The 17,973-nt window shown below is 42.4% G+C and overlaps 1 protein-coding gene across 2 annotated transcripts in view; it reads right to left on the minus strand.

Annotated features, from left to right (window-relative positions):
- Positions 1-269: 269 nt before the first annotated feature.
- med30 (mediator complex subunit 30) overlaps positions 270-17,973 on the minus strand; it is a 32,715-nt gene continuing 15,011 nt past the window's right edge. For both annotated transcript variants that reach the window (XM_023410144.2, XM_087175094.1), the window contains one exon: positions 270-1,073. In XM_023410144.2, the coding sequence (XP_023265912.1) occupies positions 978-1,073 (96 nt within the window). In that variant the 3' untranslated portion in view covers positions 270-977. The remainder of the gene's footprint in view (positions 1,074-17,973) is intronic.

A 17,973-nucleotide genomic window follows, 5' to 3' on the forward strand; every position in this document is an offset into this window, starting at 1 on the left:
ATTTGTGCTGTGGAAATGTACACTACACTAAATTTACTATCTGAGCTGTTATTGTAGGCTACAGATAATTCCTACTCCCTAAACATTTCTTTACACAGCCTTTATTTGTTGGTGCTGGCTGCTTCCCTTGCTATTATTTGAATACCAGCTTTTATATTTTACTTTAAAAAGGTAAATAACTCTCAGAGGTAGGAGTGTGTTTAGTGCCGGGTTAGCTGTTTTACCAAATACTCAACGCACTGATATCGAAAAAACGCAAAACACAGCAATGGCTTTTAAAAAAATCACAGCAAAATTTATAGATCAGCAGAATCTTTAACACATTATTATAACATGTCAAATCCAATCAGAGCGAAATATTAATAAGTTTACATCAAATAAAAAAATCAGATCTATATAGTAAGAATAAGATTCATGAATTTGCCACAGTGTCTGTCTTTCTTATTAAAGTTCTTGGAGGTGATAAAAAACTTTTTTTTTTTTTTTTTTTAATTTAGGACTTCAGACAATTCTAATATTATGAACCGTAACAGATATACAGAATATGAGGATTAAATATAATATAGCAATGCATCTCCATTGAGCTAGTACCTACAAATAGATAAAACATAGTATATCAGCTCTTCAGATCGATTCAGTCATAATGTTGATTGAAGTGTAGAATATCGAGGTAGACAGAATATTTTCTGCCATCGCCCATGTTGATGTCACCCTCAGCCTTCATTTGTCTCCTCTTGTTTTCCTTCTATTGTTTCATGTCTTTTTCTTCAGCAAAAAGGGCTCATATTGCCAAAGTCCCCATTTCTTCTGTAAAGTGCAGCCTCAGCCAGTCTGTGCTACCCTGTCAAACGTCCAGTTATCCTGACCGTTATTTATAGTCAATGTGTGCATCTGTGTGTGTGTGTGTGTGTGTGTGTTTTACATGATTGAGGGTGTGTGTGCGAGTTTGTGTGTGTAAGTGCGTGTGTGTTTGTGGCTCAGCTTCTGACAGCCAGCATGGAGTTGATCTCCCAGATGAGGTTGCGGAGTTGGTCCATGATTTGCTTCAGCTGCTGATTCTTCTGCTTCAGCTTCTGCAAGAAAAATGACAAAAAGAGAAAAGAAATTATGTATTTTCAAATGCAAAGAATAAAAAAAAAAAAAAAAATCTGAAAATATCAGAGTGTCACTGACAAAACATTTCAAGAAACGATCAAGCAATTACATTTTCAGTAGAAGAAAAAAAAAGCTCATAGTGCTGTTATGGATCACAATCAAGAAGCAGCTACACTGTACTACTTAAGTTAATATTTTTCCCATCTGCACTACTTTGACGACATGCCATCAGCACAGCACATAATTCACACTTGCTGCACCACTATAAAGCCTTGTAAAATATAATTCACTTAACCATACTACTGAGAAAAACTGATTCCAGATGTAATCTCCGTCCTAATGACCGAGCGGTTTTGCTGCTCGCATGAGAAAATGAACAGGGAGTTTTTGCCCAGCAGGAAGTCCTGTGAGAAAAGATAGTTGAAGGTCCTCTTCAAATTTAGCATTAGTCTTAGTTATTTCCATGAACTAAATTATTGGACAAATTTAAGAGATTAAAAGCTTTGGAATCAACAAAGTTTCAGCAAATCATCCTAAGGCGGATGTGGATGTATGTACCATATTTCATGGTAAACCATCCAACAGATACACATACCACATACCCAGAGCCTAACTGTATTTGTGACCTGTTTTAAAAGACTTACATCTTCAGTAGAAATGAATGAGCCTGGGGTTCAGTGACACAGACAAAACCACATAGTTGGTTTTGGTCTTTTCATGGGATTTGTTGACAGAAAAACATATAATGACACCTGCCTTACCCACAGACTTTATATGGGATGAGGATTAATACGTTTGAAAGCCTCATTTAACTTCAGGTATTTCCTCCTGACACACACAATAGACAAAGTTTTCTCACTTGCATGTTGACCTCTCCTCAAGTACTCAGTGCGTCAGTTGACTTAATCAATCCTGGTCCTGGCTAATCGCTGAACTAACACATCTGGCTTGCTTCAGCGGCGTACAGGTACATCACAGAGGAGCAAACAACCCAATCTCCCTGTCAGTCACTGAGGGCTTTGTCCGCCGATTGCCTCTGAATGTGCTTCCAAGATCTCTAAGTCAACAGCTGCCATGGACTGAAGTACCTCACTGCCCAAGCTTTATACATAAACAAATAATGGCTCCTGAGCTGCTGCTGCTGCTGCTGTTGGAAAGTCAGAATTGAAAAAACAGGTACAGCTGCCAAATGTGTGCTGCCTTTGATCAGGTAAGTCGGGCAAAACATCTACATTTGGAGTGTTGGGCAAATTTAGCAGCAGCGGTACATCACAGCTTCTTACTCAGCTTCTTTTCTTCTGAAAAATAGCCAGAGAGAGAGAAAGACGGGCTCCTTCAGTCAGGAGCTACTGTATCTGCAGTGCAGTGAAATCTATTAAGATTAAATCCATCTCACTCTCTCGGTAACACTCCTTTAGCCATGACTAATTACCAGACATTTTTGCAGCGCAGATAACACCTTGAGCAATCGATTTCACACAGCTCTCTTAATATCAACTGTTTAGCTGATTGTCCTTGAAGATATTCCAGAGTGGAACATTTGGAAGCCTTCCCGTCTCTCTCTCTCCGGGGGGCTCTCACTGCCGCTCAAGCTCTCTCGCTCTCTTCTCTCTTCCTCTTTCACTCTCCCTCTCTCTGACTTTCACTTTGATTCTGAGAGCGTGTGTGTGTATTACATGGGATATGCCTCATTACCCTGACAAGCAAGTCTCTTCTAACTCATCATTTATTCCGTATTAATGAGATGATACTTTGAGCCTTTTATAATTTCAGTCTTTTTTAAACAAAGAATACAAAACTGCTTCTGTTTTTTTTTTCTTTTCTTTTTAACTAAACATTTTTTCACATGAAAAAGAGCTGCAGCCTTAGATACATGTTTCATCTCGGCTTTCGAGTGTAAAACGGCTAGATTTGCCTTCAAGGTCAACATTTGTTACTTTCGAATCCAGATTCTTCCACAATAATCTGGTCCCGGATTTCTTTGAAACTAGAAATGAAAATTCCACATTTTTCAGAGCAGAACGAGACCGTAGAGGCAGCGAAGCCTTCACGGCACGTTCATTATGAAAAGCTCGCTGGCATATATCTCGATATATGAATAACACAACTGCTATTATCAGAGAAATTATGCTGCAAGCTCAGGGAGATATGATTCCATTCATAACGTCATAATTAGCACAACTCTAATCCTTCACACCTATAAAATGATGTTTGGAAAAAGGGGTATACGTAGAGAGAACAAAGCAGGAAGGAATGGAGCGCTGAACCATTTCCTTACACACAGCACACACACACAGACACCGCTTCAGGAACAGGAGCAGATCGGCTCCCTTATTTCTTGGCCTGCCACTCAACGGCCCTACAATAATGTTTTGATGCCTTTTCAATCCACAGTAGGCCTCTTCTGACATGCTCCGACACGGCATCGGCCGCGGCAGGGTGGCTAGTCAACAACTCATGAAAGTAAACAAAGAAGAGCTGTCTGAGATCCTGTCTCCGAAGGCCTCCTGCAGACTGGCAGACTGTCTACCTGCTTCATATAACCTGGAAATGCTGGCAGACTTTGGCGTATTGGCGGAGGAGAGAGAGAGAGAGAGAGAGAGAGAGAGAGAGAGAGGGAGAGAGAGAGAGGGGAAAAGCACAGTGACCCGAGATGGAGCGGAAATGGAGATTGACGCACACAGAGGAGATGCAGTGAGACGCCGTGAGCTAAAATGTGTGTGAGCCTGAGTGTCGGAGAGTGTGCAGCTGTGTAAGTGTTTGTTTCTGGTGTGTGTGCGAAGGTCAAAATGTGAGCGGGCGGGTCTGCACCTGAAAATGTCTCTGTGTGTTTCTATGTGTGTGCATCAGTCTGTGTTAGAGATGCACTGATTTGTTCCATAAAATATGCATCAGCACTGATACTGATCTGATCCAACAGAACTGGTACGAGCCACAGTTTCCTGTTTTGCTTGTTTCATTCGAGCTAAATTTGCTACTGATAAGGGCTGCAACTAATGACAAATCTCATTATTGATTCATCTATTGATTGCTTTTACAAATAATCATTTTGTGGGAGAACTACTGAATTTTTTTTTTTTTTGGTCAATCAACTGATCAGTTCAGCTCCACTGCTGATGCTATGTCACCTCCTGCATGTGTTTCACAAAAAATTGAAACACTACATGGAAGTTTTTATCCCATATTTGAGGTTCTAGGCAACAATGACAGACTTTTAGCAACTACAGTTTAAAAAAATTTAAAAAAACACGACACGAGCTGCATTGTTTAGTAAATCGACTTTCAATTGAGAGAAAAGAAAGGAGCTACGCACAGGTCAGGAGGATTTGTGAAGAGAAACGAAAACATGTCATTATGTTCACCAAAGCCTTTTCCTTTAACTGCCACCTGGACAGAAAGAGGAAAGAGAGAGCAGCGTCGACTCTGATCACCAGTTATTACAGCAGCTCAGCGCCGCATTTGTGAACAATAACCCTACAGCTCGTACCATGTAACCACCACCACAAGCTCATCTTACTGTACACACAGAGGACTGACAGAGGACCAGTACTCAGTATCAGCTTATACCCAAAATTTAAGATCTGTACCGAGGGTCAAAAAGTCAGATCACTGCATCCCTGGTCTGTGTATTTAACAGAATGTATGTGTAAGTGTGTGTGTGTGTGTGTGTGTGTGTGTGTACAATCACAGCTGGAAGACGAGGTCATGTAAATTCATGTAAACAGTGTCCAATCACAGGGAGCTTTCAGGTGCCCTGACAGAACATCTGGGCAGGGGACAGGCTGTGGTGAGATCCGTTTTTTTTTTTTCAAACACAGTCTTGTTGCAAGCAAAACCAGGCCTCGTAAACACAAGATCACATGGACCGATAAGTAGTTTGTTCATTGGACAGAGGTTTGGAAACCTGTCATCTCAAGAGATTAAACACTGTTGGCAGCGGGGGCTGGGGGGGGCGGGTATAAAAAGGAAATCTGATTCCAGCGCCCATAACTTCAGCTAAGCCTGATGGACATGTCACAGTACCTGTCTTTGCTCGAACTGAGTCACATCCAGTGTAAACAGATTTTTTTTCCCTTATGAAGACATCGAAACTAGTCACATGCACTTTAACCTCCATTTATTTTGACATTATAACTGCAACTGGAAGCATCCTAATACAGCAGAATAGATTTTATACAGTATAAAGAATAGTAAGTAGATCTGAAACAATAACAGATAAACTGGCTGAAAATTTATCTGCAACAATTTTGATAAACTCCAACAGAAAACGCAGATATTTGTAGATTCTGGCTTCACAAAATCTGAGTTGAAGATCTTTGAGGTTTTAGTTTGAGAACACTAGACACCTGACAATTAATAGATTAACTGATGATGAAAAATAAATGTTAGTTGCAGCCAGCCCTATTTAAAAGCTCAGAAAATATTTCTGAAGGAAAGCCAACAGTCACTCAATAGCCTAAGTATAAAATTGCTTTCATTTTGCCTGTTTAAGTTATTTACCAATGTTTTTTTATTTTTTTAAATGAATACATTTCGGTAAAGCCTATTAGTTAACATTTGTTGTTTGTTAAATGTATCCTGTAAATAAACTCTCTTTTTATGGATTCCTGTAATTTACTCATGTTCACCTCTACACTTCAGATCTCAGCTGTCTCAGTTTGTACGGTTCGCCATCTTTCACTTTATCTACAGGGACCCTCCCTGTAACTAAGGAAAATCCATTACGGTATCGCTCAGTAGTATCTGCAGCTTTTATCCTGAAACCATTTGATGCCTAGTTCACCATCAGCATTAAAACAATCCCGTCAGTTTGGATCTCGGTGATAAAATAACTAAAGCGGGGAACAGTGGCTCCATCATTAGCTGAAGCCTTTAAAAAAAAAAAAAAAAAGAACAACAATTGGTAAAGGGCCAGAGAGCTCTTTGCAACCAGGACAGATGATTGTTTGTTTAAATGACATGGGCGAAGTGCCGTTACTGCCGTCTCTTCCATCCTTCTCTGCTTCTCCCCGTCTGCCTTTTCTCTGATTCCCTTCATCATGCTCCCTTTCTTCCCTACTCGTCCAAATCAGATCAAAGAGGCTGTCCTCAGTAGAAGGGTGAAAGACAGAAGTGAAAGAGAAAAAAAAAAAAAGCTGAATTTTTCATTGAAATCACTTTATTAAAATTCTGCTCCACTGAAACTTTGCCTCGAGAGTAGCTCTAACTACTGTATCTTTGTATGTCATGTCAAGACAGATCCTGGCTCGGGCCTCCAAAAAGACATCCCCTGACCTGAAATCCATTAGTCACAAAACATATTCATGCATGCACATCTCCGTTGGGCCATTGGGGGATTGCTTTCAATTAAAAGTGAATAGATTCTTGTAACTTCAATGCATCGCTGCTCGACAGTCGTTCGGTGACACATCGGATGCAACGACTCAACGCGCAACATCATAATCTGTAAATACTTGGGATTTGTCAAATGTAGGCCATCAAACAACAGGGCGTCTCCAGGCGTATCAAGCTTGATAATTGGCATCTCTATATTAATTAATTCTGTTGCTTTATCTCCACATTAAAGTCGGTTGGGGAGTTTTTTGATCCATTAGACATTATAGAAAAATCAAGCTAATCTTGTAATTATATTATCATATGAATAAGATGAGGTATTCATGTTCTTTTTAGCCATTTAACCCATATCATCTACGATTAAAAACACGGCCACCACGCTCTCAAAGCACATTAAGAACGCTAGCGTTGCTTTTTGATGAGGGGCTTTAAGATAATGGCGAGAGAAAACGACTTAGATTAAAATATTCACACACACACACATACACACACACACAGGAGGAGCGAGGGGGAATATAGTGGAGCGAAAACGTGCCTTCACTCAGGATTCCTCTGCTAATCCGCCCTGACGGTGGCGACTCAAATCGCAGCTTTGACTCCGACGGATCTGGCTGGGAATTACAAGTGTAAGTGTCTGTGAGTGAGGAGAAGGGATTAGAGAGAGGAGAGGAGAGGAGAGGAGAGGAGAGGAGAGGAGAGGAATGGGTGGAAAGGAAAGGAAAGGAAAGGAGCAAAGAGTTGAGGAGTAGAGGAGAAGAAAGGAAAGCGAGGGAAATGAGAGGAGGAGGGAGAGGAAGAAGGAGGAAGTGGAGAGGTGAGAGGAAAGAAGGGAGGGGAGGAAGAGACTGGGGGAGGAGAGGAAAGCGAGGAGATGGGGAGAAGAGAGGAAACAAGAGGAGAGGAGAGATGGAGAGGAAGGTGTGTAAAGGATAGGAAAGGAAATGATGAGATGAAATGAAAGGATAGGAGATGGGAGACCTTGTACACAGATCTCATATAGATTTTTCATGACACGTAACCGTACCTCCTGTATTTTACACCAATATATCTCTTACATCATCACTAGTCACAGGTGAGGCAGTTAAAACCTCCATCTGCAACATCACCATCCACGCACTCAGCACCCTCTGCTCTACATTAAAACGCCTTCCATTACCCAAGCAAAAACAGCTCTGACTTTTCACATGGTTTACAGAGGCTGAAGAAAAACCCCTCGCTGTCCTCAGACAGTGAGATAGTGTCTTGGAAGAAACACAAGTCAAATTTAATTAAATTCTATGGTTTATAGTAAGTGTGACAAAAAAGGAGCCTCAACTGTGTGGAAAGGTGCTTTTCCAGAAACCAGTAATCCCCTAAATTATGCAGAAATGACAAATGTCCTCAAGGAAACCCGACTCCTTATTAGGCAGAAGAATTAGGACAAACCAAATTCATGGAGCCAACATTTTTAGTAAGGATTGTGTCTACTGTAAAAGCTGTCAAGACTGCATTCTCAATTAAGTACTGTAACCACTGAAAGTACTGTATCCCTGTGCATACAATCGTCCTACTGGTCTGCGTGAGCATCACTTCTTGCCAGGACCTTTTCATGTTCATTCCTCAATCACTTTGCATATTTCTTATGGGAAAAGTAATCAAGTAGTTTCTGAGTACCTGTATGAAGAAAGCCTTTAATTTCACCGGTTGTCGTATGGCGGTGTGGCCTGGCAGAAAGACCAGTGGTGATATGTGCCAAAACAAGATAAAAGAAGTAGGGCTGAACAAACAATGATAAGCAGCATGGATTGTCCCTGCTCCGATCTCACTTAAACAAAACCTTGCGTGTATAACTTTGGTTTACCGCACAAACATTTACCTGCAGCCCCCCGACAGAAATCTGAGGAGAAACACTCAGCCCATCATCCTAGAAATGTGTCCACTACTCTGCCTCATTAACTTTTATTAACCAATTCTTATTCTGCACCCATAAAAAAATATCAAGTCTAAACATGAAATTTGTGATCATTATGCTTCGTATATTTTGTGAAGCCAGCGGGAGATGAATGTTATTCAGCATGACAAATGACAAATGATAGAAGTATCAGCAAGTACGTGCGGCCTGGAGGAGCCGGGGATCGAACCACCGACCTTCTAATTAGCGGACGACCCGCTCCGCCTCTTCAGCCACAGCCGCCCCAAGAGCCCTGGTTCGCTTCCTTCATTATTTTAGGCCTCTTACAATATTCCTATAGTATCCCAACAAACATTTTTATTCTTATATGCAGCCACATTTCTAACATTGGTATAAAATGTCAGTACATTCCTGTGAAAATGTCTATATATCAGACATCCAACATTACTTTATTCAGATGTATTTTGGTTATAATTTATTATATAATAAGACATACTTTTGTGGGTAGTCAACAGTGAAGTTTATTGTATTTTTTTAGATCCAAGGACTGAAATAATCACCTTTTTGTCACCTTTTGAAGAAGAATAAATTGATTTTGTAAATTTTTCAATGAGATAGAACTGTTGGTCTCAGCCACACGTTTTACTTCTTTAAAAGCCTGGGTTCAGGAGCACAACCTCTTTCACAATTGTTCATTATATCGTTGCTTTTCATGTATATCAGCCAGAGTATTTGTATAATATTAAAGGGATTGTGCATCATTGCCTCCTATACATACAGTATATGCTCTCTGGACAACAGCTTAATATTCTTTACACACCCACATCAGGATCGACAAACCCAGCCTGGTGTTGTGTGCAAGCACAAACACCTCCACCACTTGACTTGACATCACCCCCAGTTTATCACAGTGAAGCTAGAGGCCCCATATCTTAAACATGTTGCCAATTTGGTAAAGTCAGGTGCAAGCTACAGAGTGAAATCTTATCTCCACACAATACCACTTTCACATTATGTAGTGCAAGGGAGCTCTAAGAAGAAAATTCAGGCTGCGAGTGGTGATTGTATGTGCAGCTGTACTGTCTGACTGATCTTAGTTAAACATGTTTCAATACTGGCAGCAAACGCAGGAGCAAATCTACTGATTTTAACTGTCTGTGGTAACAAATTTATCTGCTCACATTATATAATATCTGCCGCAGTTACTTCTACGTTAAATTTTTTAAAAAGTGCGATTTCGGCGGTGGTCAAGTTAATTGTGAATGCTTCGAGACTGCACTACAGCATGATGTAAAAATGTTCCACCAACGTGAAATGTCACTTTACGAGAAAACACACAGGCCCACTCTGAGGAAACCTGTAAAAAGCACATGTGAGTTGGGGGTAAGTAAGCTGCTTACTGTGCCCTGTCTGGGGAACCCTGTGACGCTGAGTGGGTCCTGGTTCACCATCTGACAGTATACCCACGGGGAGCCGGGCCAAGCAGCTTTAATTTGCCTGACATCAGTTAAAAAAAAAAGTCTTAATTGACTTTATAAACTTTATGGCCTTTTTCTCAACGGGAAGGTTTAAGTGCCAGTGTGTTCTGTGTTTGGCATGGGCTTTCCCAAGGGAATGAAGCCCTTTAAAGGGATTTTGAAGGCAGATAAAAGCTTTCTCTTCCAGGGGTGGCAGAAATACAATAGCAATGTTGTCATCCTTGCATACACCTACCAACGGGGTTCTTTCAATACGTCCACAGCGCTGAGGTGGAAAGCCTGCAGTGTCAGCCGACTGTTGCAGAAGGGTTGCAATCGATTTAGCCTTTTAGAAGTATCTGAGGCTAGGCGCCCCCTCGCTCTCTCCTAAGCACTTGAGTCTCTGCCAGGTAGCCCCATCGATTGGGCTTTCCTTTGTGATTTGGTTCCCAGTGATAATAAATGAGGGACAAGAAGGTTGGAGTGCTGTTGCTTTAAAACCAATGATGGGCAGCCATGCAAGTGACTTCACCAACAGCAAAACTGCACATGCGAGCAAAATCTCAAGGAATACAGCTGTGTTTACTGGGTAGGTAGGGGCTGAGTGACATGTTTTTTCAAACACACACACACACACACACACACACACATATATATATATATATATATATATATATTGCACATGCAATACACTCTCATGTCTTAGCGCACGTAGTATCTAAGTTCATACTAAGTTCAGGGGAGCAGAAGGGTTAATATGTACACACAGCAGATTAGCTACAGCAGCTTGAGAACTGATAAGCAGAATGAAATTCAAATCACAACCTTCTGGGTTTCCACATGTACTGACTGCATATGTATGATCCCTTGAAGCCCAGGCAAGCAGACATATAGCCTCAGGTACAGGTAGAGCCCCAACAAACATAAGACGTCTGAGGCCAATACCAGTGTAGAAATAGTTTGAAAAGCTAACTTTCTCCCTGAGGACTAAGGGGGAGACTTAATAAAAAAATATATTTTTGCATATCTCTCGACATATATGACACCAAATGTGATATTTGCCAATAATATCAGGCAGCGGATATATCAGCGAGGCTCCAGTTACAGATTCAACTCTCTATCAGTCAACATTAAACATGGTAAAAACGGCTGAGTCTTCCTCCTCACTCTGTTTAATTAGAGGTCTTTCCTTTCTGACATCTGTGCAGCTAACTAGCTAGCTCATGGCAGGGACTACAGAGGAAGGTAGAGCAGAGTTTCAAAGTAGCTGCAGAGGGCGGCCGGTGCTTGAAGGCTTGCTGATCTGCAGGCTAGAGCAGATGATGTGGGGAGCGTACGAGTGTGTAGTGTAGGTATGATTGTGCATGTCCTGTGCGCTTGTACGCGTGCGCTGGGGTGCACGCGCACGCGTTTGAGTGCCCAGAGAGCCTGAAGCCAGCATTTGCAGAGTGATTCCCCGCCGGCTCAATCGCAGAGCACACAGGACATCTTTCTTTCATCTCTCTCAGATGTCTGTCAGGAGCTTGTATCATCTGAGGCCGAGCTGAACACATCCTCTCACACTCTAAGTAAACAAGATACTTCAAGGGTTTGTAAATGGGCAGTGGAGGGGCTCCTATGAGGTTGAAAAAAAAAAAAAAAAAACCTTTTATTTAAATTTTCAGGTGTCAGCAACAGTTCTTCAGATGTCAAAAACATCTTGTGACTCAATGATGTGGTAAATTGGTACAATCACTCACACGCATTTAAAATCACCTCCCCTATGAAACCTCTCCAATGAAGTAATATTGGTTCTAATTACCTCTATCGTTTTCAGAGTGAAGGCAGGGGTAGGGGGGGAGAGGAAAAAAGAGATGGAGCAGGCAGATTTCTGCAAAGATAAAAAAAAGAGAGGTAATTCCAATTTAAAGGCTCCAAACCACTCCGCTTTTTTTATGGAGTGCTTTTCAACCTCAGGTAAGACTTGAGGTTGAAAGGAGAACAAGCATGTTTCTCGTGCCTCACCCTCGTCAAAACTCTAATAGATACACACAAGGCAGTTTCTCAAGTTCAAATGTAAACATTTCTGCCGGCACCTGAGCAAGCAGCTTTCCCTTTACTAAATAAAAAGGAGAATGAAAAGTGATGACAGGGTTTGAAGCAAAAAAAAAAAAACATAGCAGGCTTTCAGGTGGTGTAACATGCCCTTTAGCAGTCACAGCGAAGATCCTCAATCAGCTCTTGACAACAAACTCCGACTACAGCTAAATCGGAAAACAAACGCACCTCATCAGACCATTCACATCCCTTACGCTGCACACCAGAGAGGCTGCAGGTGTTTGTTGTCGACTCCTTGTTTTCATGGTTCTGATATTTTTCTTGCAATATTTTGCCGCATCCTAAACCCACACGATTTGAACTGAGCACCTTAACTACTCACTGTAACCGACCACGTAGACTGCAAAACCTGTTAGCTACCCCGTCCAGCCAACCCTGCGGCATGCTGGGGCTGAGCCTTATTCAGGAGTCTTTTCTCTTCTGACAAAGCATACATCTTGTTTTCTGAAATTTGATTGGTAGCCATAATGTCAAATAACAAGTGACATCCCTGTGGTGTGAATGTTGCTTACAGCACATACAGTGACCTCAATACAAATTTCCTGCAGATTGTAGGGAGTCATACCTGTCAAATCTCAAGGTTTACCCAGTAGATAAAGTTTTAAAGTGTTACAGTCTCACAACTGAAAACTGAAAGGAGACAGCAAGAGAGAAGGTTTTCCACAGTGGAAAGAAGAATACAGAGAAACTGCAGAGATGGCATTGGTTTCACTGGACTAGCACATAATATGACGTAAGACTTTGCAACATGCTTGTTAAAAATAAAGGACACGCACAGTGTCTTTTGGTAGGAATCATTGAATTTTAACAAAAGTGTTTGCTTACACTGAAAACTGCATAGGATACATTCGATTGAAAACAATTCCTTGGCTGAACACTACTGCAGATACATACGGCAGTGAGCATGTTACACTGCCTAACACTGTGCCGGTGGAGGCAGCACATAACTGGATACGACTTGGAGAGAAGCCAAAGACCCCGACCTCCTCCACAGAGACTCAGACTTGAGATTGTGGTAGGAAGAGAGGAGGAAGAGGGCGATTGTTTCGGGCACTCCACTACACAGTCCCACTACCTCTACATCTACTGCACCACATTTACCACCACTTCCTCCTCAGTGCAAACCCCTATGTTTCGGCCCACCGCTCACACTGGAGCCTGTAACATCGAGTGTGAAAAATCTGAGAAACAGAAGGAATAAGAGTTCGCTCACGTGCTACAATAATTTCATGTACTCAAGCGGGTATCGAAACATTGATCAAAAGCATCAAAGGCATACTCTGGAGGTGATCGTTATTAAAGAATTATTTAAGAATCCATTTAAAATACAAAGTTTTCAGAACGTCACGATGCTGAACGCTGTCCTTTAACCTCTTTGTACCCTGGGCCTTTGTCTAACAGTGTCTGAGGTGAACGCACTGCACTGCCCTGCACCTTGCAAAGGTACGATTCTGACTTACGACCAGTTTTCTTTTTCAATTTTCCATCCTTGGTGTTTCTTTAACACCACATTGCACTTCACTACACATATTACTTGTGAGACAAGTAGTGTGTATAAAAGGGAAATATTCAGCTGAATTGTACAGGCAGTAGCTTGCTTTTTCCTATTGGTGCAAACCAGGTAAAACTGTCTTGTCGTTTAGGCCCCCAGTGGATGCCTGATGACCTGTGAGTGCCGAAGGCCTAGGCTCCTTTAAAACTAAATTAAAACCATCTCCCTTTACTGGAACCTTTGGTCTTTTACTTGAACTTACCTCTGTTTGATGTCTAAGCAAGTCTGCACGCCATATTTCTTTTCCTCTTAAAAGAAGTCGCAAAAGCATCAGAAAAATATAAAGCTTGCTTTGATGTACCTTTAACTTATATTACACATGTGACCTACCTAGACCGAAACAGGCAAATTATGAGCACAATGCAACCTGAGCAAAAAAGAAAAGAAAAAAATAAATAAAATAAAGGTTATCCAACTTACATCACGCCTTCTTTCATGTAAACAATAATCCCAAACAGAGCAGCTCAGTTAGACAATAGTTAGAAAAAAGAAAAAACTCTGCACCTCTAATTGCTTACATAGCCCTTAAACACTGGAACACAAAGCAGAAATAATTGGGGTTGCACTTGACACTAAATGCAACAAAACGCTAGGAAAATACGTATTCTCCAAAAAAAGCAGCTCTGATTCCACCTCTGCAAAAGCTTTGCGGCTACACTACCCTTCTGACCCCGGCAAAACAATTAAAAAGCCTTTGGCATACAGGCAGCCTCTAATGGGCCACATATGAGGCTGCTAACAAGACAGAGGTACGGGCACCTGCTGTGCGCAGCCTACTAATTCTGGAGCTTGAACATAGTCGTGGAGGATGGGAAGGGAGCGACAGAGGGAAAGAAGGGATGGAAGAAGAGAGGGAGAAAGGTATAGGGAGGAAGGGGGACAGAAAAGGGAGAGGGAGTGGAGCACAGCAGGGGGGTAACTGTGGCTGTGTGAGTGGAAAGAAAGAAACAGAAAGAAGGAGGGACACAGGGAGCGAGGGAGCGAGAGAGCAAAGCAAGCAAAGGAGATGGAAGGAGACAGAGAGAGCATCTGCCAACCAAGCTGCATCCCTCTCTCCCGCTCTTATTACAGTTAGGAGGTTGCGTTTGTTTATCATCAGGCCTCGGCAGACTCCCCGCCTGCTCTTCAGATAAAACTAACCACCAGTGCCACTGGAATTCATTATATACGCAGAGTCGGCAGCTAGCTCACTCAGGTCTGGAGAGGAGAGAAGAAGAGCAGAGCCAGACAGAGGATGGCTTTTCTATTTGAAATTACAAACATCCTCCTTGCTTTTAATTTCTCCCTTTCTCATTTGAATAAAGAGGACAGACGTGGTAATTAACGGGGTATTAAAAAAGCAAGGCAGTGTGCAGTGAGGGAGGGAAAGGAGGAGGAGGAGGAGGAGGAGGAGGAGGGTGAGGGGGTATGGGAGAGAGGAGAAATAGCAGCAGCAGCAGCAGAGTGGGAGAGATAGTAACTAAAAGATGGGGGAGAGAGAGAGAGAGAGAGAGGAGCTGTGGAGAATTAATAACAGGCCAGATCTCTCCAAGGCCTCCTTAATGGGCTGTGACAGGAATTTATTCACACTTAGGCTGGTATTAAATCAAACGCGAGGCGAGTGGCAGGCTGCAGCAGAGGGGTGGGGCAGGGGGGGGTGGGGGGGTTCAGGTGCAGCAGAGAGAACAGTGGGGGTCTGCCATGTCTCACAGGTCCAGCATTACAGCCCCCTCGCCAGGGTGGAGGGTCATCTCCAAGGCCTTTTGGGATAGGTAGAAGGATGGAGAGACAAAGCGGGCAAAGGGATGTATGAAGAGAACAAACGATGAGTGATGTGCCAATGACAAGACAGCCTGTCCCACGCCCCAGATGGAATGATTATCAAGTAGTCCGAAGAGCCGCTGTGAATCATTCTCCCTCCATTCTGCAAAATGCACCGTCACTCAGCCAGACAGCCAGCCAGTCAGTCAGTCAGCCAATCAGTCAGTCAGGCAGGCAGAGAGGAGGCCGATTCCCACCGACTTGGACGGCACTTGCTACAGACAGCTGGCAAAAATGGAAGCTGCTCAAAACACACAGCTCCGTCCAAATTAGCGCTCAGTGAAAAATTCTGCTGGCAAATTTATTTGTCATATTCTTTGTTTTCCTTCATTAATTGGCGTGTGACCAGTAATGTAGGATATTCATTAGGGCTGTAATTTGTGGTCACTTGGGTGCCACCGAATTTGGTCTTTTTTATTGGAGCAGAAACAGTGTGGATGACTGGGGATCCTGAATTGATATGCACAATCACATTCTACGGCACCAGAGGTCTGCCGCACAGAGATTGAGCAATCGCAACCCATTAGGCACCAATGAATTATGCCTAATGCATCTTAAACATTTATGCAAACACTGTTGACTTTCACACATGCTCAAATAAACTTTACTTCTTCATACACACACTAACATTTGCATAAACTGCAACTCATTATATACTACATGCATTAGAGTGAACATAAGAGACTACTGCGTACAGCCAATGTGGACAAAAAGGCAAACAATCACATTAACATTCAGGAACATGTACACAGCGGAAATATACACATTCAAACACACTCAAATTCAAATCTATATTGTCACACACAGCATGCTTCCTAGTAAAGACACTTGTGGAGAGTGATGAGAGTAATGCCCCCCCCACCCCCCTTCCTCCCTCTCCAATGCTGGGCAGATTGCATCACCATCCGTCAGCCAGACTCCGACAAACAGCAATTACCCCAATCGACAGATAACGAGAGCGAGGCTATCACTCACAGCCAGGACGCCCCATAAAGCAGTCAGACATTACCATGGAGGAGTCATTTATCTGCCTCTCCTCTAGTCATCCCCCTTCTACTACCACTCCACCCATTTCTGATCTTTCCTTCGACTACCTGTTCAACACCGTCTGCTTACGGGGTGGGCTTCAGGCTTCAGCTGAAAAGAGGTAGGGTGTGGGCCGGGGGGAGGGAGCTGGCCACTACCTTTACATGAAGCATGTGACATAAACATACACTAAAGCCTTCACTCTACTGGAAAGATGAAAATTGTGTTTGACAAAAACATCAGATCTGCGATGAAGAGACTGTAACGTTTCCTCAAATAAATACGTGAAACAACACATAAATACCAGGTTTCTGGAGGTTTGACCGGTGGTCTTCTAATTATGTCATCTCACTGCAACCTTTTCCTCTGCAGTGGTTTCACTGCGCCACCAACTCTTCGTCACAATGCACCTAGTCCCACACATTCATATGATAGTAGCTGATGGTTCCAGTTTTTAAATGGCAGTCTTCTGTCAGAGTACACTGAATCTCTCTCAGTTTTAGATTGTTGGATGAACAAGACGAGAGACTGGAAGAGGTTACCTTCGGGTCTTTTAACATTTTCTGATTAAATGATTAATGGAGGAAACAATTGGCAGATTTATCTATAAGTGAAAATAATCCCTTGTTGCAGCCCTAATGGCAACAGGAAGATCCCCAATTACTGTCCAGCCATCAATACTGCGTTTCCAAGTTAGAGTCTCGCTAGCTAATTTTGCTAGTTCTAATGAGTGTCTGGGTGGCATTTTCAAAGGTTATTCTTCTATCAAGGGGACATTAACCCTGAAAGACATGCGTGTTTTTAATCATATTTGCCTTAATGGACGTGTCTCAGTTGCAGTTGTGGTGGCTCCCGCTTGTTCTACCAAACAGCTCCACAACTCTCAGCAAATTTGGAACTGAAAAAGAAGAGCATTAAGCTTTAAATACCAATAGCAGGCTTCTCCACGTCCTGAGTCTGACGACACAGAAGCAACTTCAATATTTTGGTGCAGTCTATAACGGAAGCAGGGCTCAGGACAGGGGCTATAGACAGGGATTAGGCGGGGATTGGACTGCACTCATATTTAGGGCTAGCCTACACTGCCACTTTGCATTATTCAATCTTGCGAGCAAAGAACACACACACACATGCACAAACACTTCAATGGCTCTCTCCAGATCACTCTCTTCTGTCAAATGGTAACAGGGGTGGTGTCTGTTCCAAGGTTATTTCACTCAGAGCAGAGTACAAAAATCCTCATCCATGGATTTAGAATCCTATTACTCCGCCATCTTATCATTCTGCCTATCACCCTTCCCCATGAAGATGCATTATATCATTGTTCATTATTTACAGCAGTGAGGGAATTTAAATTTTGATAGAAGTCATCTTCTGAAAAAAAAAAAATCTACTTTCGGCTTTTCTAAGGGGAAATATGAGGCTAGCAATCCTAAAGCAGTGTGACATATCAGCTGGAGAGTTTGCAGCATGCTTGGACTTATCTTTTCACTTATGCATCAATCTTCTCTCTCTCAGCATCCTGTTACAGAAGGCATCCCATTTTCCCTGCTGCAGCTGAATTTCATCAGTCATCTGTTATTCCTTTTGAAGACCCTATCTGAATGGGAACGGCTTAACTCTGACAATCCACAGCTGTCTACACATCTTTCAATCCATTCTTTCATCAATCTTTTACCTGTCTCTTCTTTCCTGTACATCAAGAGGCCCCTCGCTCGCCC

The sequence above is a fragment of the Seriola lalandi genome, unplaced genomic scaffold (assembly GCF_002814215.2).
Source record: "Seriola lalandi dorsalis isolate HSWRI2012SDOR001 ecotype SW California unplaced genomic scaffold, Sedor1 jcf7180002054414, whole genome shotgun sequence".
Lineage (NCBI taxonomy): Eukaryota > Metazoa > Chordata > Actinopteri > Carangiformes > Carangidae > Seriola > Seriola lalandi.